This window comes from Anopheles coustani, chromosome 3 (assembly GCF_943734705.1).
Source record: "Anopheles coustani chromosome 3, idAnoCousDA_361_x.2, whole genome shotgun sequence".
Classification (NCBI taxonomy): domain Eukaryota; kingdom Metazoa; phylum Arthropoda; class Insecta; order Diptera; family Culicidae; genus Anopheles; species Anopheles coustani.
In genome coordinates this window covers 55,842,745-55,868,363 of record NC_071288.1, presented here as the reverse complement: position 1 = coordinate 55,868,363, position 25,619 = coordinate 55,842,745, and the positions used below count along the sequence as shown (strand labels likewise).

The 25,619-nt window shown below is 40.6% G+C and overlaps 2 protein-coding genes across 2 annotated transcripts in view; both read left to right on the top strand.

The window, feature by feature from the left end:
* LOC131259676 (uncharacterized) overlaps positions 1–25,619 on the top strand; it is a 111,718-nt gene that overhangs the window by 16,369 nt on the left and 69,730 nt on the right. Inside the window, exon 3 of the mRNA XM_058261236.1 lies at positions 10,839–10,974. Coding sequence (XP_058117219.1) covers positions 10,839–10,974 — 136 coding nt within the window. The remainder of the gene's footprint in view (positions 1–10,838; positions 10,975–25,619) is intronic.
* LOC131259877 (V-type proton ATPase subunit d-like) lies at positions 14,333–24,923 on the top strand. Its single transcript, XM_058261484.1, has 2 exons — positions 14,333–15,143; positions 24,691–24,923. Exons 1-2 carry the CDS (start codon positions 14,333–14,335, stop codon positions 24,921–24,923), a joined length of 1,044 nt encoding a protein of 347 aa, XP_058117467.1.

Genomic DNA, 25,619 nt, shown 5'->3' with positions numbered 1-25,619 from the left:
GGAGAAAGAGCGACTAAGATGCCCACCCGCTGTCGTAAAGAATTAACCATAACAATTACATTTAATATCTTGCCCTACCGCATCTTCCCATCACCACGTCCGAACCATGGAATCGTCAGTGCGAACAATCCAAAATGGCCTCTGAAGAATGCCCTGTTTCCTCCCCCACGATGGTCGGTTAATGGTTTGACCATTTCCATCTGGTGATGGTGGTGGTGTGATACTAGTGCTACGAGTGGCAAGATTCTGTCTCACACGAACCCGTCCCGATAGTCCCGCGTCGGTGCCAATTGGCTGGCAGTTGACAGTAGTGGTGGGAAAATAAAAACCGGAAGATAATCACGTGACCATTACACCAACCGAGCAAACACTTCTCATTCCAGTGTTTGCCTTTGGCGTTTTGTGTGGTTTTCTCGAATCACCTTGGAGGAGCCGCCCTCTGTTCGTTAAGGTTTGGCACGAGGTCCCGGAGTTGTTCCAGGGCTTCGTAACGTTGCTTATAGCCAACGACTGACTTTAACGGCTACGGTTATTGCGAGCCTGTCGACAGGGAAGAAGCGTACGCTTGATGGTTGTGACAGGTGGCCTAGCGGTAGGTTCCCCAGTACCGAGAAATAATGAGCCACCGGGTTGCAACGGGTGGTCGGGCTGCGAGTCCATTGATCCTACTCCTGTTTAATCTCCTTCCGCGGTCGACTTGGTTTGTAGTCTCACGGTGAGAACACAGGACCACCTAATGAGCTTCTAATTAATCAACCAAACGCGTCCGAGGCGCGATGGCGGGAACCAGCTGTGGGCCTGCCAGGACTTGATTTCGTTCGTCCGCGCCGGATGCGGAACCGGTGAAGTAGTATTGTTGTTGGTAGTATTCCGCAAAGCAATTAGTTCCGCCCGGTCAAGCACATTACACGGGATTCGACCATGCAGCTGCTGGACGGTTCGTCATTGTCGGTTCTCCGGCGATCAAGGCGATACGCGCCTCTCCGTTACTTCCTTTTACCGGACCGGGCAAAGGAGCATCCTTCTGCCCCGAGCTGGTGTAGGAATTTCTATCCAGCAATGCTGATAATACAACAGTGGTATGAATCAATTTGCATACCTAATCAAGAAATGAGCTTTGCCGGACATCAACAGTACTCCGCTATCTTACGCCTCACGGTTGGGTTGTTTCGCTGCGGATCCTCCGGCTCAAAAGGTGACAGATGTTCCCGGCACGTACATGTCTAACATAGTGCAACGGTGAGCTATGGCCTCCACAAATGATGCTAGCACGTCGCTATGATGTCGCCAACCTATAAAGCTGGCTGTATTAATCTCTACCAAACGTCATACTCGCTGGTGACGATGCGTTTATGTCGACTTTGTTCTTGGCGGGTTCATTACCGGCGCTGGATTCACTCTGATGGGAAGGAAGTCGAATGGGATCTACAAGGTAGCTGGGAGGACTGAGCAGTGACTAAATTTTCGCAATGATTCTCTTTGCTTAGTCGAGCTTTTCTAGCAGCGCCAGGAATGGGACACAAGACTGGACACCGATTGTGTTTGAATGTTCCGCCCATTCCAGCATGTAATCGCCTCGGGAATTAAAGCGACCCGAGACTATGGTGTAAAGTGTCCACCGAATGCTGTCAGCGGCCGATTTAGGTCCACGTTGGACGAAGGGCAGATTTTATGCGCGGTTATTTCATTACACATTTGATCAAAGGCTTGATTTCAATTTTACTTCCATTTGCATAATCGTTCACCCAACCGGCGAAACGGGCACATCGAAGCGCCCATCACGGACTTTCGAGAGCTCGCCTTCCCGTGCGTCAAACCCGACCTGTAAACGGTCGACCGAGTAAGCCCTCCGGGAGAATCCGCCAAGAAAATCATAACGAAGAGCTCATCCCAGGTGCGATGCTGGAATGCACGACTGACCCGCTGACAGGGAACGGATAGATGGATAGCTGCTGAACACAAATCGTTTCTGGAATCGATTTGATTCTCTTTGTCTAGGCTGGCAAGGAATGGCATTCATTCGAGCATTTAGTTCAATTAATTGGAAATTCTTATCTCCGCCCCAAGCGAATCGTCTTTTATTTTTAGATTTCACTCAAAGCGCTATTGATTCTGTCGAGCTTTGTAGTTTAATTTATGATCGTTGCTTAGCCGGCGTCCAGCAGATGATACTGCCCACAGACCGTAATGCTGATCTGATTTGTCCCGGGTAGAGAATTGTGCCTTACGTTTGTTTCACCTTCCGAAGATATTGCGATATAAAATGATTTTAATAGATATAGGAGGTCTTTTGCAATATTTGAACGGGTTTAAAGTTCATTTTCGCCCTGCTTGTTTCATACTAACTATTTCTCCCTGATATCTGGTACAAGTATTTCGAATTAAATGACTCCCAATCAAAAGTAAAATCAAAAGTTGGATGTTGTAAAATTTTAGTTTTGATTTTGCTATCAAAAACTATGCTGAAATTAATTCATCCTTCATTATATTATTGGTTAGCAGATAGACTTTTATTGACGATGTTTCTCAAATGTTTATGCTTTGTTTAAATATATGATGTTTATGCTTTTAGTGATCAATTAATACAGCAATGCTAAAAAATATATGGTTTAAATTGTTTAACAACAATTTGAAAATCAAACACTGCCGAAATGTCATACTAAAGGGGAAACAACCGATGCAATTCCCCTAGAACAGGCAGAGACTTCAGGTATTAGTTCATAAGTGGTTTGTATAGGTACGCTTGTTAAACTTGCTTCTTCAAGTAAAGTTAAAAACGGTATCTAAATCAATAGATAGAATATAGAGCGGAGTTTTCTGAAAAACATTATTCCTATCTCCATCTTTTAAAAAAATCGTGGGTGCTAAGCGAAAAAATACCATAGAGTCCAAGCCAATTACTCCTTGTACTATCGCACGTTTTCCTCTTCGGTCTTGTAGCTACGGATGAGCACTTAATTAAACTACATAACTTCCTTTGAATTCATTAACAAGTGGTGATGCTGCCCTGCGGAACGTCATAAAGCAACCACTGAAATTCGAATTGGGAATTTTTTTTCTTCCCTCGGACCATAAAAAGATCTTTCATTCTTTGCGCACGGAGGGAAAGCAGAAGAAAAAATCGTATCACAGAGACAAATTAGAAAACTTCAACCGAAATCAACTAACGCGAGTTTTCCTTGCCGTTCCTTCCGCTTCTTTTTCTCACGCTGACTTTCCCCATTCTTTCATTGGCTTCTCCGGGTGGAGCCATGACTTTGTAAAACTATTTGATGGCAATTTAATGAAAATATCATCACCTCAGTTGGTCGTTTGTGTTTTCAGTCGGTAGCGTCCCGCGAATCTCCCAGCTGGACAAGAGCAGAAACCCCTCGATGACGGATGTCCATTTACCGGGAAACCGAGCTTTCAAAGACTTTATTACTCTACGCTTCGAAACCAAGTTCAATCCTTTTCGATAGTCTCTTCCAGGAAAGGGCTGGTGGAAGGTAGCCCATTTTTTCTTCTTTCATTCTAGATCACCGGGCTTACGAGTCTGAAGGTTTGGGTCGTTGGGTTTGAACGGAAATCTTAATGATAGTAACCAGGGCAGGACCGCATGAAACAGACATAGGGAATATATTGCAAAGGGTTTCGGGTTTCCTATGGAAGGAGAGCGAGAAAGAAAGCACAATTTTAATTACATGAAATGAAATCATCAACTACAGTGGAACAGTTTTGGTTCAGAATGAACAAAAAAGAAAACATCCGACCGATTCTGCTGGAGGGTAATGGAAAACCGGATGGATTACGGAGGAAAAAGGGTTAAGAAAAAAGTGATCCGACCAGGATCCGTTGCCGACCGAAGCAAACGGAGACGTGGGTGGTGCTTTTTTTCTATATTTGTTTTGAGCTAGGCCGCGGTTGACGACGCCAACGTTTGCTGACGGGCTCGTCTTCGCTTTGTTCGTCGATGGCTTAATTTTAATTAAGATCATTAATTATGATTTTTAATATCAAACTTGGGCGTGTTGACGGACTCGAAAGCGACGAGAATTGGGTACGGAGCGTTTGGTACCGGCGCGAAACCGTCTAGATCGAACTTGAGGGTTACTTGTGAGTTTTGACGTGTCGCTACTAACGGCGTGAACAGGGAAAGTATGGATCGCGATTCGGCCAGAGTGAAACTCACGCCCGGACGGCTACGGTTCGGCGAAAGTCTAGCCGAGTTGTTCGAGTGAAAGTAATTGATCTTAAGGAGTTTCTGGAGTTTCCACGATGGAAGGAACAAGATTGACTGGGCCATGGGAATGACGGGGCATAAATTGGAGACTACGCTTTTGTTAATCAACGTTAGGCATCTTTCGATATAGACAGTAGTCTGGCCACCGACTACTTAGTTGTTTGTACAAGGATTAGAGCCACAACTGAGGGTAAATATATTTGAAAATTATTTATTAGTCCATATTTAGTCCACGAACAACCTTTTGTTTAGAGAGAACAATGTTGAACATAAGAATATTTTAAATTAAAAAAAAAAGAAGTAAAAAACCAAGAACTGCAACAAGAGCTAAGAAAACAGTAAAATATAAAAATTAATAATTATTTCTCATTTTTATTTTTAAGATAAGAGATAAAAGGAAAAGCAGAATATCGAGATCGTTTATTAACCCTTGGAACAATTGGTTTGATTAATATTTCAATCGACCAAAGTTACTTAATGCTGCTAAAAATTAACAAAATATTCGTTAAAAAATAGAATAGTGAAGATAAATCAAGTTATTTTACGAAGTTGGTCTAACATATGGAGTCATAATAAAACTAATGTTATAGTATTACTAATGTTGTAATATTATTGCCGGTTAGAAAATCGGCCCCCATGTATGAGAGGACTGACTACGCACGTACGCAAAAGGAATAAGTCTAGTAAGCCTTTAGTGGGACTGGCATGATCAAAAAACGATCGTTATGCCAAGAAAAAAATTAGTTTTTATTGAAATATACCACCATCAATTCTGATAACAAAAGCATATAGATATTTTACGAGAAGGAATTGTTGTGAATATTTTGTTGAATAAACCTAATTATTGAATTTGTGATGGGATTAATTAAATTAAATTAAAAAATAACATATTTCATTTTATCTATATGAAAATGTCACAGATATTTAAGAATCTAGTAAGACATGCTGGAGCAAAGTTCTGTACACAAAATGCATATTACCAAGGAGCCAAATTTGAAGAACAACTTTTTTGCAGTACATCTAGGTTTCGAGTGTTGTATATTCATATTTTCAACTCTTGCAAAAATTAAAATCAATTTATGACAACAATGCAAAATACTTGCCAAATTGCGTTCATTATAACGCCATCAGCTTCTTATCCAAAACATGCGTTACTTGTTCATCATACATGGATTGTTCGTTTTGAAATTTTTTTTTCGGATATTTAGCTCGTTGAAGAATCCTGATAGTTTATTCAATATTTACACATCTTCAAATCATCTGTAAACTTTCTAATTGAATTTAAAAACAATTTTTTAAAATTGAAGTTTATATAAATAAACATATTTAAAAACGTCGTCCAGTTAGCAAGCACGAGCAAATTCTTCTGATCGTTAAAGCTTCCTTTTGACTGCCGCACACGTCTCGGCGTGTGATTGTGGAAAATAAACATCGTTACTCAATATTACACTTAATTGTGGTATTCTTTACTCTCGTTTTCCACACCCCCGGCGTGGCTTATCCCACATACATCATGCCATACGTACTATTGGTGGCAGTCGTAAATCAATTTCTTAAATCAACCAAGAAACCCGTTTCTTACGGTTCCTGCCGGGAGCCGCATCTGATCGCATCAAGCGGAAAAACTTGAACGGAACTGCTAAAACAATCTGCACGTATCGGCAACGGATTTCGTCGGGAGGCTCGGTCAAACTTTTGACACGCGGAATGATGAATAGCGACAGCGGAAGTGGTGATGCTGGTAGTTCCCAGTGGTGGATACGCACACACGCGAACCTTCCTAATGGGCCCTACTTTGGTTTCACTAATGTTAGCTAACCGGGTACGAAACTGACCGCCTTTTAGCTGGTGATTTGTTGTTTCTTCGACGGATACCATCTTCGTGGGAGGCGGATCTGGGGCCAATGAGCCAATTGATTTCTCCGAAAGGGAGAGTACTTCATTAGAGGATTCTAATTTCGCACCAGGGCACCACGGGAGAAAATGCTGCATCATGCGAGCGGCGGGGTTGGTGATGAAGTTTTTTGATTAATTACGGGCCGCCCGGACTCAGGTGGTCCAGCGTGAGCTCGTCTGAAATCGATTGCTTTCAGCGCCGTTGCATGAAAATAGCAAAATTCGAAGCGAAAGTTTTCGATCCAGGTCACGGCCTCCCGGTTGATGGTCAATGGGAGGGTTTAGGAGAGGTTGGGGTGGGGGTATGTAATGCCTGCAAGCGGGAGTGGGAATGGAAACAAAATGTACACAAGCGAAAAAAAAGCGAGTCGGTTAGGTGCAATCAAATATTTAAACCTTTCCCAAACCACCACCTTCCGTCCGAATGCGTCCGAATGGTTCCCGGTTTCGGTGCGACCATAAAGTAAACTAAACAAGCACAAAAACTGTCGTTTGTTATCGAAAGTTTCCTCCGCATCCCTGCCCCCGGGTGCCTTGCTTGCTTGCCTTTACCCCTTGTGATCCGCGAAACAAAACTCATTGGGGTTCGGTTGTAAATAATTTCCGATTGCACGCTTCGTAAGCCGTTAGAATAAATTTATTACCTTCGGTAGGCAGGTGGGTGGGCAGTTTGGTGTACCGGTTCCAGGCGGGGAAAGCCAACCGGGACCGCAAGCTACATGGTCAATATTTGCGTTCGCAGGCAGCTTAGCGCGAGCAACGTGGGCAGCAGGAAGTGTCCCAGGCCGCGCCATGACACGGCCGCACCGCCCCGTAGCCGCTCGCGACACGCATCGGAACGCTCGAACTCGTCGGGGCCGAGACAGGCGGCGTACAGGAGCCCGTGGCCGATGACGTGCTGTTCGTACAGACCGCTAAAGACATGCGCCCAGGGACCTTGGGCAAACACGGCCACATCGTCGCCACCGTGGGTCTCGTCCTCGTACGGTACGGCGGCCGGATACGTGAACGCCGGATCCCGGATTCGGTGCAGCATGTCCGCCGGGTTCCGGCGGCCCCCGGTCTCGTGAAAGTGATCACCATAGCTCGGCCCGTTCGCGTACGTCAGCGTGAAGAACGGCATCCGGTCGAGTCGGGAGAAGTCGCCGGTCGCGAGGATGTCGTTGCCCCGCACCGGATATCCACCGATGGTCAGCGTATGCGAGTGGTCGGCAGTCACCAGGATCAACGTGTCCGCGTCGTCGTCGTCGGCCATCAGCTGCACGGTTCGCTCTACCGCGCGGTGAAACTCGACCGTCTCGTCCAGCGCCAGCTTGGCCAAATTGTCGTGGTGTGCATGATCGATTCGACCGCCTATTCACCGGAGAGAAGAGGGAAAGAGAAATACAGACCCATCCACAACAAAAGGAGGGCTGGAGAGAGAGAGAGATAGAGAGGGAGTCAACAAAAACCCGCACCGAAACGGATGTGACCCATCAGCGTTACGCCGGGCTAAACCCGGCATGGGCACGTGAGATCTTTTCTAAAACAATACGCATCCGAGCCGCAGCGTGAGGCGAGGGATGCCGTGAAAAATCAGCGGGACTCACAAAAAAAGTGGAATCACTGCACCATTTACGAAATCTGTCGACGCTCTCCTAGAAGGACGCCATCGCTGACGGATTCAATCACGTCAACTGGTCGCCTTTTGTTCGCCCGACACTCATACAACCACGACAATGACGACGATGTTGATGTGCATGGTGATGGGACCGGCCGGAAATCGATGCATACTGCAACGTCGGCCAGCATGAATCCCGCGATGGACGAACGCTAAGCGCCGCCATGGCGTCGAATACGTTTCCGTTTTCTTGCAAATGGTGAGCGCTTTCATTTCGTCGTTGATCGAAAGCCCTCGGAAAAAAACCGACCAAATCGGAATGAAAATCAAACCACTTCTGCCGGAAAAGTTGGTAAACGGTGAAAATTCAAACGACCCCGCCAGTGACTTGCCGCTTTGTTTTTGTTTTTTCTCTACGCAACTACTACCTGTGCGGTGGTCATCGACACGAACATTTCAACCTGGGCGGCAATACACACACTCACACATATTTTCTCATGCGGAAGAAGTGGTCGTTCTTGGCCTAGGAAGGGTGCGCCGGCTCGGAGATCCTTTGTTTGCAAAGCGGATCGAGTGAAAGTCGTAAGGAGCTTAGTGTCAATATTTGATATTGTTGAAAGGATTGTGCAGTTCGTTGGTTCGCTCGTTCGGGGCAGCTTTGTCGTTTTCTTGACGTGATAAAGTTGCTCAAAACGAGGTGCACCATGGTAGGGATCATCGAGTGAGTAAATATATCAGAATCATTAAACCGAGGTCTTTCTATTTTTCAACGATAGCTCTGTTTCGTCGACGATGTTTATTTTGCAATCGTTTTGAGCTAAGTGACAGAGTTAGGATATTCGGGCATTATTTTATGGCGTTCTCAAAATACCACAAAGAACCATTGAATGGGGATTTTACAATATGTATGAAATCATAAAGTTTCTTAAAATCAAACTATTTGCACGATGAAACTAATAGATCACGAAACGATTCTATGTTTCATTTTATTTTTGTTCATTCAAGTTTACTGTCTACGAACAAAATATCTTTCAATTCATTCGACCAGCATCCCGGGGTATGTTACTTTTTTATATGAAAAATAATTGATCGTACACGATAAAACCATGTTCGTAAAGGCTAAGAAAATAAAAAAGGATATGTTTGTAGTATTTATGAAATTTATGCATTGTTACTTAACGAAGTTACAAAACTTTCACTACCAAAAGCTATCGATTCTCTTACGAAATGTTTAACGTACGCGAGGATGTTGGTCGTAGCCGCAAGACAGTCGTAAATTCATAGTAGGGGTAAAAATACTTGTTTGCTTTTGCCAAATATTTAAAGAACTATTTAAACATCAGATTAAAAATGTGCGTGATTTTTCGTAGTTTATCTAACTAATTCGTAGTTTATCTTCTAGTTGGGGAAGTAATGACTCATAAAGTTACAAAACATACCCGGAAATCCGGATTGTAGACATTAGATATAGTCTCGATGCATATCAACAAGTTGCTTGGTATATTAACGATTGAATTATTAAATTGAACTTATTCAAGTACAACCCAAACTTACAAACCAGCGCTAAATGACCCCTCGCACCATTTCCGATTGTTCTCCAAAAATGTGTACAACCGAGTGGCAAAGTAAAGTGAGAAGTAATGAGATAGGACCGCACACTTATCACTTACCTTCCACGAGTAGCACGAAACCCCGGCCGTTCCGTTTGAGCAGCGTCAAAGCGCTTGCTGTCATTTCCTCCAGCGAAGGTTCGCGCTGTTGATCCGCCAGTAACCGATAGGACATGTGGTTGCCGCTGAACAGGCCAAACAACCGCTCTATTTGATCTGCATTGACCGCCAGAAGACCGGCCTATGATTGGTAGAGTGTGTGTAAGTGGGAACGTTCGAGACGAATTCACAATATTCAGGCTTCCTTACCCGATCGTGTACGAATTGTGCCCGCAGCTCCCGGGCGGCCTTATCGTTGATCCACTCTTGGACGAGATTCCGGCCATCCTGCCTCCGGCCCGGCTCCCCATTACCGTCCACCATACCGACCGGATAGAAATGTCTCGAGCCACCACCCAGCGCAACGGTCAGGTTCGCTCCGATATCGCCTCGTATCAGCTGGGACGCGATATCCACGCAGCCCTCGGGCACTTCCGTGTCGTCCTCCCAGTAGCGGGCGCCGGCCACCGCGTACGCCACCGCCGGAGTGGCATGGGTTATACGCGTGTTGGTAACGACGCCCGTCGAGCGGCCGTCCTCTTGGGCGTACTTCAGGATCGACGTCAGACGGTTCGCCTCGAGCAAACTCAACGGACAGTTCATCAACGGGACGTGCCCGCTGACCCCGATCGTGCCGTAGTTGTTCTTCACCCCCGTCAGGATGGCGGCGGCCGTGCAGGCCGAATCCGATACCTGGTAATTGATGCAGTACGTCTTCGCCAGACCCGTGTACGGGAACGCTTCGAAGGAAAGCTCCCGTTCTTCGCCACCCATGTACACGCGGGTCGCGGCGAGCGTCGGTATCGAAAGCCCGTCGCCGAGGAAGATGATTACGTTTTTGGCCACACGCAGGTTTCGCTCGCCGATTTTCAGCTGGCGTCGCAACCGATCCTGCCCCGTTGCCTGCCAGTACTCGCGGTCCTTTTCCTGCGGCGGCCCTGTCGGCGGTACCCAGTTTGGATCGTCCATCGGATGGGTTGGTTCTGGAGCTGAGACTGTAACGAAGGTACCTGTCGGAACCGCAGAAACGGCCGCCAGCGTGAAAAGGACGGACCCCACAAGCACACACATTATTTCCATTATACCGAAGCCGCAACCGTTGTTTGACTGACACAAACACCGTCGAGACCGGTGAACCGTCCCGTGCTTGATAATCTGTGGGCTTGGAGTTTGCTCACGCTGATTAACTTACCAAACAAAGATAAGACAGCGAGCTCGTTAAAGCATTCAAGAAATCGATCACGAGATTAACTCAACCACGAGGAGCGATAATTGCAACGGATAAAAGTGCATCCGTTACTAACCTTATTCTCCCACTACTTTACGATAAACAACCTACTGATAACACTCTATCATTTTAATTCAATATTTAACCTCAATTTCCGTTGGCTGCTTCTTTGCTCTTCCACAGATGACGGTGTCGAACGCGACCCACGTGACATTACGGAACGTTGGCTTCAATCTGTCGGGGAATTTCACCTGTGAAGTCACGGCTGATGCACCGTCTTTCTACACAGGAGTGGCAACAAATGTACTAACGGTAGTAGGTAAGTCCTATGCTGTAGCCATTTTTTGCAACACAGAAAATAAAATAATTAAAATGCAGTGACTTAACATATCTTTTGATAAAATGGTGAAAATGGTTCATATGAGTAGCTCCAGTATATATTTCCTGGAAGAACATTTCCTTTGGCGAACGTGAATAGTTCAATGACTCCCATTACAGTCACGCAACAGGTTGATATTTTAACTCAGACTGCAAAAACATAAAGTGTGCTCAAACGATCTTTCAAACAAATCTATAGGGTACTCGTCTTCCGGAACCTGGTATAAAAATAAGTTAAATAACGCAGGTCGTAGCTTTTATTTCAAGAAAACATTTTTGAAGGAGAGCGTCATCCCGATGCAAAAAAAAAAGTCAATTAGAAATCATTGACGGACAGAGAAATTAATAAATTGAAGCGAATGAATTATAAAAATAATGGGGAAGAAAAAATGTCCAAGACAACGGCTGCTTTATATAAAATCGCCCGAGTTTATAAAATATAGCAAACTTTAAAATATTTCTTAATGTTTCTTGCACGGTCATCATGTTCTCGTTTGCTTTATAACTTTGTGCCTTTAATTAAATTTTCTCCCGCCTAACGTTTTTACCCTCCGGTAAGCGTACAAAACCGGAAGTGTCATGGCAATACTTCAAACAGAACCACTGCCACCTGCACGATGCCGAGTGTTATTTGCGCCGAAAAGAGTGTGAAATGATTTCTTGCATTCCGTATTCCTTCCATGCACATCCACACCCGGTACAAGACCCGTGTCGTGCATTAGCGAAAAGGACACGTCGTAATGGAAGAAAAATTACACCATCCCGAAGAGGAATAACATTTAAATGACCGCCGCGCATTGGTGTTGTATGAAATTCATACCGTTTCCTTTGCCGTTTTGCGCGAGAATGCGAGGAATTTCCTGCGGATCAAACTGGGCTTACGAATGCAGTGCAGGATTTCTCTACCTGCGATGCGACGAAAATGTTTTAGTTCGTGTCCATAGTCTCAGGATGGTTACTCCTCCGCCTAGAGAGTATGGTTCGGGGAAAATGAAGTGCATTTCCCGTTCTTAATAAATTGCCTTCGTTTGGTACGAGCCATTGTCGCCGTCGTGAGACCACTGCTCCGTCACAAATGTTTCACGATGTCAGTGTACGGCAAGCAAACGGCTAACATTTTGGATACGGGCGATCAATTCGTTGGCCAAGGAACAGGAAGACACATCATTCATGAGATTTGTTGTTGGCCGCGCCACATTATTCGTTGAAATCCACAGCCTCTACTTTAACTCCATTCCTTCTATCTGTCATCATATTTCATCGTGGCCAGGGATTTTATCGCCTGATCGTCGGAGGGCTTTCAATTCTCGTGATGTGGACGCAACCATCCAGCTCCCGACTGCCGTCCGTCCGCTTCAACGTAAAATAGTTTGATACGTTGACAGCGTCTGGGAAGCCGGATTTGGTACTCGATTTCTTCCCCCCAATGCGCTCGTTCCGCTTCGCTTCGAACATTTCGTTCGCAACTGCAAAGCTCAACCGATCGTTCGCGAAATGGGACTCATCACAAATGTATTTTAAATCGTCCTCGTTAATTTATCAACAGTAGCATAATTTATCATTTTGCCGTTCGAGAGCTTGCACCACTGGCCATCATCGTGATCCTTGCTCGCAGGCAGTAGGTACCGGCGTTTCATTTCAGACGAATGGTTTGATTTATTTAAAGAAGTCTGGATGTTGCGCTTCTATCGCAAACACGATGAAAAACGATGGTTAACGTACCGATAACAATTTCATCGAAATTGTTGTATAATTTGGTTATACACATTATTTCTGTAGGCGGTATATTTCAACAGAACTAAACAGACTGTATTATTTTATCCGTCCTAGTCCAAACTATGTATAAATATAGAAGTTAGACAAATTTACAAGTACTTTTCTGCCTGAAAAGACATTCACTCTTCATTAGATAAAAACAATTAAGCATCGGTCAATCAAATAGGGCAGCAAAATGTGAATTCTCTTCAGGCTATTATTGCATAGATTTAAATATAATAACAAATCTGTATTTTTGACACTTCCATTTTACTACTCAGATGCACTGGAACATCCAGTTTAGCTACCTATTTCAACGATATTTTAGAAGCCAATACAAAGTAACATCAAGAAACTTTTTAATCAATTCAATCCGCGATCTCTTATAATAATGCGCTAAGCGAAGTAATAATAGCACCACCCTGTTTTTGCGAATATTTTCGTTATTTCCGTATAAAATGCGCTATTTCCAGTTTGAAATGTTATTTGAATCATTTTCCTAATCGTCGGATATTTATTTTTATAGAATAATTTGTAAAGATATGGGCCAAATCAAAATAACACCACTTAAGCTATTGCTCAGCAATTGAAGATCTAATTTATTCGATCCAAGTCCGACAAAATAAAATTTTCTACAATTGACAATTTTAACCCATTTTTCATGGAAAAAAGCCCTGCATCTTGGTCGATTTTGATAACTACCCTATTTTTGACGACGCGATGCAGCAGCTGACACAAAGATGATAAATTATAAAAAAGCAATGAACACACATCCAATGGATTAACATTTAATTTCGAAAGACTCTATACTCACCATTAATAAGTAAAAAATCCTTTTAATCTGTTATTTGTCGGATATCTTCAACCGCCGTACAAAGGTTAAAGTGATGCAATTTTTATTTGATCGCCTTTTTTAATTTTTCGGCCACCTCAGCAAACCCAATCGAAGCATAATGAAAAGTTGTGAAACTGATTATAATAACATTCCAAACTGCAAGAACTTCACATTTTTATCACAAATATAAAAACTTTGCGTAATAAGGGTGGTGCTATTCTTATTCCCCTCAGTGTATAAATTCAAGACTTCTGACGATCTGTCAAAAAAATAATAATAATAATAAAATAAACAAGAGACAATAAATTCTGCTAAACAACGCTAAGCATAGGCTATTGCAGCAAACGCCGTTTAATGGCTTGTAAGAACAAAAGACTCTACAGAGAAGAAGAGTTTAATCATTTTGTTGACAAGTATGAGCTAAAAAACCTTATCCTACAATTTGATTCGATAAATCCGTAAAATTTTATCAACACTCAAATTTGTGCATACGAATCCAAGGACAATCCTGAATAATGTTCAATCACAGCATGCTAACATAAGTATAGTTGATTCTTTTGCTTCATTTTCAAGACATTTAATGGTTTAAATAAGTGCAAGACGAAACTTTTTTCTCGCGTGTGTATCTGCAGTAAGTATACTTTGACTACAAATCAAAAACTTATTATTGTTGCTATTACTAATAAATCAATCATTTAGCCCTGCCATTATGTCGGGATTCATGTTCAACATCGACGGAGGATACTTAGAGGGCCTGTGTCGTGGATTTAAAAACAATATTTTGAAGCAGGTGGATTACCAACAACTTGTGCAATGCGAAACGCTGGAAGATTTAAAGCTGCACCTGCAGAATACGAGTTACGGCAACTTTATGGCCGATGAAACTGGATCATTGACTGTATCAGCGATTGACGAAAACTTGCGTCAGACACTGCTTGTCGAATTCCGGTACATGCGCAACCAAGCTGTTGGATCCCTTGCCATGTTCCTCGACTACATCATGTACAGTTACATGATTGATAATACGATTCTGTTGATAACAGGAGTTCTTCACGACCATCCAGCTTCGGAGCTTATCTCAAAGTGCCATCCGCTTGGCAATTTCGAGCAAATGGAGACCATAAGTGCAGCGTTCTCATCTTCTGAGCTTTATCATGCGATCCTGATTGACACACCTTTGGCACCGTTTGTCCCCGATAACCTGTCCGAAGGAAATCTTAACGAGCAAAGCATCGAAATTACCCGCAACACAATGCACAAGAAATACCTTGAAGCTTTCTATAAGTTATGCAAACGGCTTGGAGGGTCCACGGCGAATGTTATGTGTGAAATATTGGCCTTTGAAGCAGACCGCCGTGCCATCATTATAACGATTAACGCATTTGGTACCGGATTGTCGAAAGAAGATCGCGCTAAGCTTTACCCATGTTGCGGACGATTGAATCCGGATGGTTTGTCCGCGTTAGCAAATGCTACGGATTACGAGCAAGTGAAAGCAATAGCATCCTTCTATCCGGAATATGCTTGTGCTGTACCAAGCATACACGCAGGCGCAATTACCAAAAGTGCAGATTAAGATAAGCTTAAAACAATTAACATTTCAAGCTCCATTGCAGAACTTAATCTTCCAAGCAAGTTCTAAGTAGAATACAATGTAGAATGCAATATGGCATGCAACACAATTGCAAGGCAAGATAAAACGCAAAGATGCAACGTAATCACAATCAAAGCCAAACGGGCATGTACGCATATTGTAACCTGATATTGTTTACCGATAACAAATTCAACCACGGAAACCCAAAATAACTTTGCGCAATAAACCAAATGTTAAAGAAGCAAAGCATGCGTAGTTGGGAATGCGTGTTCCCACGCTTTCAAGAGCATACGCCCTTAGGTAGCATACGACTCGTCTCAATATGACACCGCGAGATAATTCTCACGATTTCGGGTGCACATGCAATCGCGCCAATAAACAACATCTTTAGTTCAAGGGCAAAAGAACGTTTAGAAACGCATTCAAATACAATGTATGGATTCCCACACTTTCAGGTAAAATAATGAACCCCAAATTAGGCGAACGAACATGTTCGATCATGATAGGCACGTGTAGGATCATATTAACCAAACTAACCAATCATAATTAAGTAAACAGGAAGTTAGCCAGACAGTAAATCGATATTAAATCTTTAAACGACCAATCAAAATTCAGACAAACAAAAGTGTTAAATTCAATATTATTTTCTTTATCAAAATTCTTAGAAATTCAGACATGAACCGTGGGAACCCATTAGAAATAATCCAAAAAGAAATGTTAAACTTAAGGAAGAAATTGTACTATAAATAAAGGGCCAAAGACTGATCGAACAAGTCTCAGTTCAATAGAAGTCTCAGTTGAGCAGAAGTCTCAGTTCAATAGAAGTCTCAGTTGAGCAGAAGTCTCAGTTCAATAGAAGTCTCAGTTGAACAGAAACCTCAGTTCGCGAAGCTCAGTTCCATCCCCGCTCGAAGATGGAGTTACAGACAGTAAAGAAGTTATAGTGAAAAATAGACCAAGGCACAGTTCGATCAGTTTAGGCAACTATAGAAACGAAACCACACTTGTGTTTTATTTCGGGACAAAGTCTCGAAAAGGAGGAAGGATGGGTTTCTTACAGGTGCATCGTCGATCAGTGAATTCCACCACGAGTAAAGGGCATTCTACAGTCAGCAGTGAGGCTGCTAATTGAAGTGATAGAAGAAAGATAATATATCATGGCAACCGTGATGCCGGAAGTTCACGTGTAGACATATTATCATAAGAAAGTGATGTGAAGAAGAATATGAAATATATCAAGGCAACCGTGATGCCGAAAGTTCACGTGTAGATATATTATCATAAGAAATAGGAGAGGAAGAAAATATATAATATATCAGGGCAACCGTGATGCCGGAAGTTCACGCGTAGATATATTATTATATTACATGGCGACCGTGACCATAATCTGCAGTCACGAGTGACAAAAAGGACGTGCAAGTATTAAGCAATGCTGGAGGATGGAGAAAATGAATAGTACGAAGCACTAAACGTACAACAAACATGGTATAAAACAAACAAAATAAAAAGACAACAAGACCATGAAAAGCTAAAAAGCAGCAACAAAATATTAATGAATGAGTGCATAATACGTACAGAATTAGGAAAGTTGGAAGTTAATTCCGCATGCTTAGTAAAAATGTGCATGTCAAGTCACAAACCAAGAATAACTGGAGATGCCCAAGTTAGTGTTATGAACACACTGGAATATCACACAGAGGCGCACCAACAACATGATTGGAAGTTATGGATACTGATCGTAATATGTGTACTACAGCTGTTGTTCGGCTTGTGGAAAGCCTATAAAGCTATACTGAGAAAACAGACAATACGAGCAATGGTGGACCAAAACGCTAGAGTGTAAAACAACGGAAGTGGACACGCAAGTGAAATGGAATGGGAAAATTAAAAAGTGGCTTCAAATGGAATTTTACGATGGAAAACAAACATAGACAGGCAATACTTTTCCGCATCGATACATTGATCTATTGTACGAACTATGAACAATTGTGTAACGAGTGTGTGGAACAAAATATGCTTTCGCGTGACATGGTGTTAAGAATTGAGTGCATCGAGTCAGATGGACAAACCAGACACAAAATGCTTTTTGAAAAAATCACCAGACGTGACCCAAAAGCATTCGACACCCTGCTTAACATTTGCCGTCGACTATTCCCGCAAGCATACGCCGAGTTGAAAGAGGATTCTTAATCGTTTCAACGAAGGGATGGAAGAAGACAACGATAGTGATTGTGAAAATTACCCCAATGATAAGGTAATTAGACACGAATAAAACCAAAACAAATCAGCCACCAACCAAGAGTTACGCGCAGTGAAATAAGACTCCCAGCAGCACATGCCACGAAAAGTGAGCATAGAGACATAACCTTATCGCGAGAAATTCCAAGTGGCACGCGCAGTGAAATAAGACTCCAGGCAGCATGCGCTAAACAGGTGACGCATATCCGCGCAGTGAGAAACAAGAACCAACATAAACATAACCTACGACAAAAGTGAACGAACCTTTGAAAATGAGTTACAAAAATGTGAGTCCGAACTTCGACAAGTAAGCAACGAGAAAATTATAACAACAATCAAACCGTAGCATCGGATGTCTACAAAGAAAACTACACGATGCTGGCAACTGGTTATTCGGCAATGAGGACATCGCCCCTAGCAGCAAGCACAACTAAGCACTGACGACATCGCCCCTAGCAGTTGAACAACGAAGACATCGCCTCTAGCAGCATACGGAGCTAAGAAAACTAACACATTATATACTAACCTTATACTAATAATTGCAAGAATTAATATAAGGATTTGCGGATAAATTAATTGAGGAATATGCAATTTTAACAATTGACACTTTGGAAAAGAAAGTCTTGAAATATTAGACAAAGCCCTTTATCTGCGTATGAGGTCTGAGAAATATTCCAGATTATGAACGTTTTAAAACTATTAGATACTTCGTTAACGCAAGTCTATTTAAATTGCTTCAATTCGGATGGATGCAATTGATTTATTAATACATAAATTAAAGAATATCCTTGGTAACTTAAAGAAAGCTCCAAACCGTAAATATAATAACAGATAACTTTGATAAATAAATTACTTAATTGTAAGACAATATATAACGACATCTTAACGCTATCAGAGGAACTAGAGGAAGAAAACCAAAAATTTACGTTGAAAATCGCTAGACAATTGGTAGGAGAAATACGAACCATTTTAAATGTCAAGCTTGAAGGTTCAAAATTAATCTCCTTGAAAACAATCGCGATAATAATTATTAATCTGATCAAGCTACAGAAGCGAATTAAAATCAAAATGGCTACGTTTGATATTAAGACAGCAACGTCATTAGTTCAGATTTACGACGGGTCTGCAGCAAACTTACCTTTTTAGATGCTTACTAACCTTTTTAGATGCTGCTCAGTTAGTAAAAGACCTTAATACAAATTGTGACGAAACAATGTTGATCAAGTTCTTGAGAACAAGATTGACAGGAAAGGCAAGAATCGGCTTACCAGCCGTTACTAATTCTTTTACTGCATTATTGCATAACATCAAAGAACGATGTCAAGAAAAGACAAACCCCGATAAAGTAATCGCAACAATTAAAGCGGTCAAAAATCATGACACACAGAAAATGTGTGAGGAAGTTGAAATACTTACAACGAAGTTGAAGGAACTTTATGTTGAAGAACAAATTCCTGAAACTGTTGCAAGCAAAATGGTCGTAAAACTCGGAGTTGACACTTTAATACAAAAAATAACCAACCCTGAAACCAGAATTTTGCTGAAGGCTGGAAATTTCACAACAGTATCTTCTGCAACTCAGAAGATTCTCGAAAACGAAACTGACAGCAAGAACTCAGCAGAAGTGTTTGCTACGCGCTCAAACCAATCAAGAAATAGAAACGATTGGTACAATAATAACAACTACAATAAACGAAACCATGGTCCAAGGTTTAATAAATTTAACCCAAATCAAAACCAATGGAACAAACGACCCCAAAACTATAATAGATACCGCAACCGGAATCAAACTAGATTCCCACCCTTTAACCCACCCGACAACAATTACCAGCAACCAAGATATCAAAATAATAATCGTAATAACAGCAACGGACCAAACCAAACGAATCGATATGAACCTCAAAGAAATCATAAAAAATCATCGGGAAATTGGAGACAAAATTCAAATCGCGTATATATAACACAAGAAGAACAGCAAAACGACCAATACTGGAAACAGAATGAAAGCCTACAGGCACAAATTTCTCAAGGAAGAGTCAATTATCTAACACCTCCGACAGAAAATATTTTTTTAGACAAGCAACAGCAGTCCATAACAGACTGCCAATACTCGCAATAAACATATCAGCAAGTAATTTCATCAAGATTCAATTAGAAATAGCCAACAATGAATATAGTACCTTGATCGTAGATACAGGTGCAGACATATCACTTTTTAAAGTAGACAAAGTCAAACCAAAACAGCAGGTCTTTATAGACAGGAAAGTTAAACTGACAGGCATTTCAAGCAGCTCTATATACACATTAGGTTCAACTAAAACAAATTTAAGATTTGGAAATGTACTCATTCCCCATGAATTTCACCTATTACCAAAAACGGTAGAAATACTAGCAGATGGAATATTAGGCAGAGATTTTCTAACCCAATATCGGTGCACAATTGATTACGAACATTGGTTACTTCATTTCAACATAAATGGAACAAATGTTTCATACCCAATAGAACACAAAATTGATAATGGATTCATACTTCCACTCAGAAGTGAAGTTATACGAAAAATTTCAATACCAAACATAACAGAAGATACAATAGTATTAGCAAAAGAAATCAAACCAGGAGTATTTTACGGCAATTCCATAGTATCAAAAGAAAACCAATTTATCAAACTTGTAAACACTACGGAGGAAAATGTGTTTATCCCTCACAACTTAATCTTACCAGAAACAAAATTACTCAGAGAGTACAACATTTTAAAATGTTCCTTGCAAACAAATACCAATACAAATAGAACATCAAATATTTGCAGAAAAATTAAAATAGAAAATGTACCACAATTTGCAAGAAAGGATTTGGAACAAATTATTTCCAAATACTCTGATATATTTTGCATAGATGACGACCCAATCACTACCAATAATTTCTACAAGCAAGAAATCCGATTGAAAGACAACATACCATCATATATACCCAATTATAAACAAATCCACTCGCAAACAGAAGAGATAAACAAACAAGTAAATAAGATGTTGCAAAGCAACATTATAGAACATTCGATATCTTCTTACAACTCTCCAATTCTTTTGGTACCAAAGAAATCGGACAATGCTGATAAGAAGTGGAGGCTAGTGGTAGATTTTCGACAATTAAATAAGAAAATCTTACCAGACAAGTTTCCTTTACCCCGGATTGACACAATTCTGGATCAATTAGGAAGAGCCAAGTACTTTAGTACTTTAGACTTGATGTCAGGCTTCCATCAGATCCCTCTCGAAAATGACTCAAGAAAGTTCACAGCGTTTTCAACCTCAACTGGCCACTATCAATTTACGCGTATGCCTTTTGGACTAAATATATGTCCAAATAGCTTTCAGCGAATGATGGCAATAGCCATGGCCGGGTTGACACCTGAACTAGCATTTGTATATATAGATGATATAATCGTTACTGGATGCAGTGCACGGCATCATATCAGTAACCTAGTTAAAGTTTTTGATAGACTAAGAAAATACAATCTTAAGTTAAATCCAGATAAATGTAGTTTCTTTAGAACAGAAGTAACATATTTAGGACATAAGATAACAAGCGAAGGAATTTACCCAGACGAATCTAAATTCCAGAAGCTAAGGGACTTTCCAGTTCCCAATAACGCAGATGAAGTAAGACGATTTGTAGCATTTTGTAACTATTATAGAAAGTTTGTAAATAATTTTGCAAATATCGCTAAGCCATTGAATAACCTTCTGAAGAAAGGTGTAAAGTTTCAATGGACAAAGGAATGCCAACTAGCATTTGACACATTGAAAAAACATTTGTTATTCCCCACTATACTAAAATACCCAGACTTTTCACAAAAATTCATTGTAACTACTGATGCTTCCGACGTAGCATGTGGAGCCATTCTTTCACAAATAATAGAAGGAAATGACTTACCAGTCGCTTACGCAAGTAAAAGTTTCACGCCAGGAGAAAAGGCAAAATCAGTTATTGAAAAAGAGCTAACAGCCATTCATTGGGCAATTAACCATTTTAAACCATATCTTTACGGTCAAAGATTCACCGTTCGAACAGACCATAGACCATTAGTTTATCTTTTTAAAATGAAGAACCCAACATCTAAGCTCACACGCATGAGACTAGATCTAGAGGAATTTGACTTTGACATAGAATATGTAAAGGGTAAAACGAATGTTGGAGCAGACGCTCTTTCACGAATGATAGTGAATTCAGAAGAATTGAAAAATATTACACCATTGACAAAGGAAGTGCTCGTTGTAAATACAAGAGCAATGACCAAGAAGAAGCATAAAACATTGGATAATGAAGATCAAAGAGACATACTGAGGACTGATCACCCTGTAGTATGGCAAACTGAAAACCCTTCAGAGGTTAATAAAATGTTGAAATTGCGTACCAAGACATACGAAAACAAAATCAAGCTTGAGTTATGTAACAACAACTATAACAAAGTATTGGAATTTGTCGACATTCCACTAAAGTCGGATGAAAACGGAAATCAAACACTAGAGTTTGCTTTTCTGAAAATCTGTGACTTACTAAAGGAAATGAAACGAGATAAGCTAGCAATGTCAATTGATGACAAATTATTCGAATATTATTCCCTGCAGACCATAAAGGAAATCGCTTGTAGAGCCATTTTCGGGTCAGAAATTATACTGTTCAAGGCGCCCAAGATTATATTGAAGCAGGATGAAAAGATGACGATACTAGAATCGCATCATAAGAATTCCCTAGGAGGACATATAGGACAACATAGGTTGTACCTCAAAATAAGAGAATATTATAAATGGACAAAGATGAAACAAGACATTAAACATTATGTCAGGCAATGCCAAGAATGCCAGCTAAACAAGATCAAGCGGCATACAAAAGAGGAAACTGTTGTGACGACAACACCCTCAAAACCTTTTAGTGTCATCTCAATAGATACAGTAGGACCGTTACCAAAAACTAATCATAACAATAGATATGCAGTAACAATACAATGTGATTTAACAAAGTACGTAGTTATCATACCAATTCCGAACAAAGAAGCAAATTCAATAGCCAAAGCGTTAATAGAAAATTTCATTCTTATTTATGGAAATTTCATGGAACTCAAATCGGATCAAGGACTCGAATACAATAACGAAATTCTTAATAAAATTGCAGAAATCCTCAAATTCAAACAAACATTTGGAACCGCATATCATCCACAAACAATTGGTAGTTTAGAAAGAAATCATAGATGCTTAAATGAATATCTAAGGACATTTTCGAACGAACATCACGATGATTGGGACAATTGGATTAAGTTTTATTCTTTTGTTTACAATACTACTCCTCATACAGATACAAATTACACACCATTTGAATTAGTATTTGGAAGAAAAGCAAATCTACCCCAAGAATTGCACGAAACAACCATTGAACCAATCTATAACATTGAACAATATTACAACGAAATGAAATATAAAATCCAAAAATCTAACAAAATTGCGAGAGAAAACCTCATAAGACAAAAAGAAAAAAGACAAATCACCTTAAATAAGACCGTTAATCCAATTTCAATCAAAATAGGCGATAAAGTTTATCTGACAAACGAAAATAGGAAAAAATTAGATCCATTATACATTGGACCATTCATAGTTAGACAGATACACGAAACAAATTGTACAATAGAACATTGCGTTACAAGAAAAACTACAACAGTTCACAAGAACCGACTTATTAAGCAGACAGGAGAATAATTTTCCAATATCGATTCTCTCTATAGTAAAATTATTCTTAAAGGGTGGTGGTGTGCTGTACCAAGCATACACGCAGGCGCAATTACCAAAAGTGCAGATTAAGATAAGCTTAAAACAATTAACATTTCAAGCTCCATTGCAGAACTTAATCTTCCAAGCAAGTTCTAAGTAGAATACAATGTAGAATGCAATATGGCATGCAACACAATTGCAAGGCAAGATAAAACGCAAAGATGCAACGTAATCACAATCAAAGCCAAACGGGCATGTACGCATATTGTAACCTGATATTGTTTACCGATAACAAATTCAACCACGGAAACCCAAAATAACTTTGCGCAATAAACCAAATGTTAAAGAAGCAAAGCATGCGTAGTTGGGAATGCGTGTTCCCACGCTTTCAAGAGCATACGCCCTTAGGTAGCATACGACTCGTCTCAATATGACACCGCGAGATAATTCTCACGATTTCGGGTGCACATGCAATCGCGCCAATAAACAACATCTTTAGTTCAAGGGCAAAAGAACGTTTAGAAACGCATTCAAATACAATGTATGGATTCCCACACTTTCAGGTAAAATAATGAACCCCAAATTAGGCGAACGAACATGTTCGATCATGATAGGCACGTGTAGGATCATATTAACCAAACTAACCAATCATAATTAAGTAAACAGGAAGTTAGCCAGACAGTAAATCGATATTAAATCTTTAAACGACCAATCAAAATTCAGACAAACAAAAGTGTTAAATTCAATATTATTTTCTTTATCAAAATTCTTAGAAATTCAGACATGAACCGTGGGAACCCATTAGAAATAATCCAAAAAGAAATGTTAAACTTAAGGAAGAAATTGTACTATAAATAAAGGGCCAAAGACTGATCGAACAAGTCTCAGTTCAATAGAAGTCTCAGTTGAGCAGAAGTCTCAGTTCAATAGAAGTCTCAGTTGAGCAGAAGTCTCAGTTCAATAGAAGTCTCAGTTGAACAGAAACCTCAGTTCGCGAAGCTCAGTTCCATCCCCGCTCGAAGATGGAGTTACAGACAGTAAAGAAGTTATAGTGAAAAATAGACCAAGGCACAGTTCGATCAGTTTAGGCAACTATAGAAACGAAACCACACTTGTGTTTTATTTCGGGACAAAGTCTCGAAAAGGAGGAAGGATGGGTTTCTTACAGGTGCATCGTCGATCAGTGAATTCCACCACGAGTAAAGGGCATTCTACAGTCAGCAGTGAGGCTGCTAATTGAAGTGATAGAAGAAAGATAATATATCATGGCAACCGTGATGCCGGAAGTTCACGTGTAGACATATTATCATAAGAAAGTGATGTGAAGAAGAATATGAAATATATCAAGGCAACCGTGATGCCGAAAGTTCACGTGTAGATATATTATCATAAGAAATAGGAGAGGAAGAAAATATATAATATATCAGGGCAACCGTGATGCCGGAAGTTCACGCGTAGATATATTATTATATTACATGCTGATCTGTTCGATGATCCAAAGAGTTCTGTAGAAAGCACTCTAGAAGAAAGATTTTTTGAAAGCGAAACATTACTACACGAACGTAGCTTTATGCAACAGTTCCATTACGGTGTGTTTTATTCCTATTTAAAGCTAAAAGAGCAAGAATTCCGCAATATAGTCTGGATTGCCGAGTGTATTGCACAGAAGAACCGAACTAGAATCGAGAATTATATTTGTATCCGTTAGAACGTAATATCGTATGCAATTAAACATACAGTTGTTACAGGTTGTTTATTTCAGCCATGAAGCACTGCAGTTTTGTAAAAAGATGTTTTTTGGAGTATAGTGAAATGGTATAAAATAATACTTGATTCGTTTGCAGATCTAAAAACTTTTTATTACATATCATGAGTATGATAATTTTATTATGTATAATGGCTAGAAGAGAAAATTCCTGTATCCTGTGTACTATTCCCTGCTTGTATGTTGTACCGCGTTCCGAGATTTTATTTCAAAACTTACATTATTTAAAAAACGTCCAATCCTCCACCATTCTGTTCTTTTATTTTTCAGCATGATGCATGTAATGAGCATCATAATATTTTCCACTCAGTCGCCTTTGTATTTAACCTTTCTTTTTATAGTGATACAATGGTCCATACAAATGGCCTATTATTTTCTAGCTTTGTGGTTGATTCTTTGCTAATAATTTGTTTTACATTGTGCCCAAAAACCAGCACCCGCTAGTCTTTGTCTGGCTCTTAAAACACGGATCCTTACAACAGTCTTATTTTATGTCCGCAAAAACAAGCGAAATCCGTTCCATGGTGGAGCCGAATCGAATGGAAAACAAACCAAGTTAAAAAAGAGCCCCGGTATGGAATGGACAATATTACTGCAGCTAGTTTCCGTCCTTGGGAAGTCATTTTGACTATATAATTT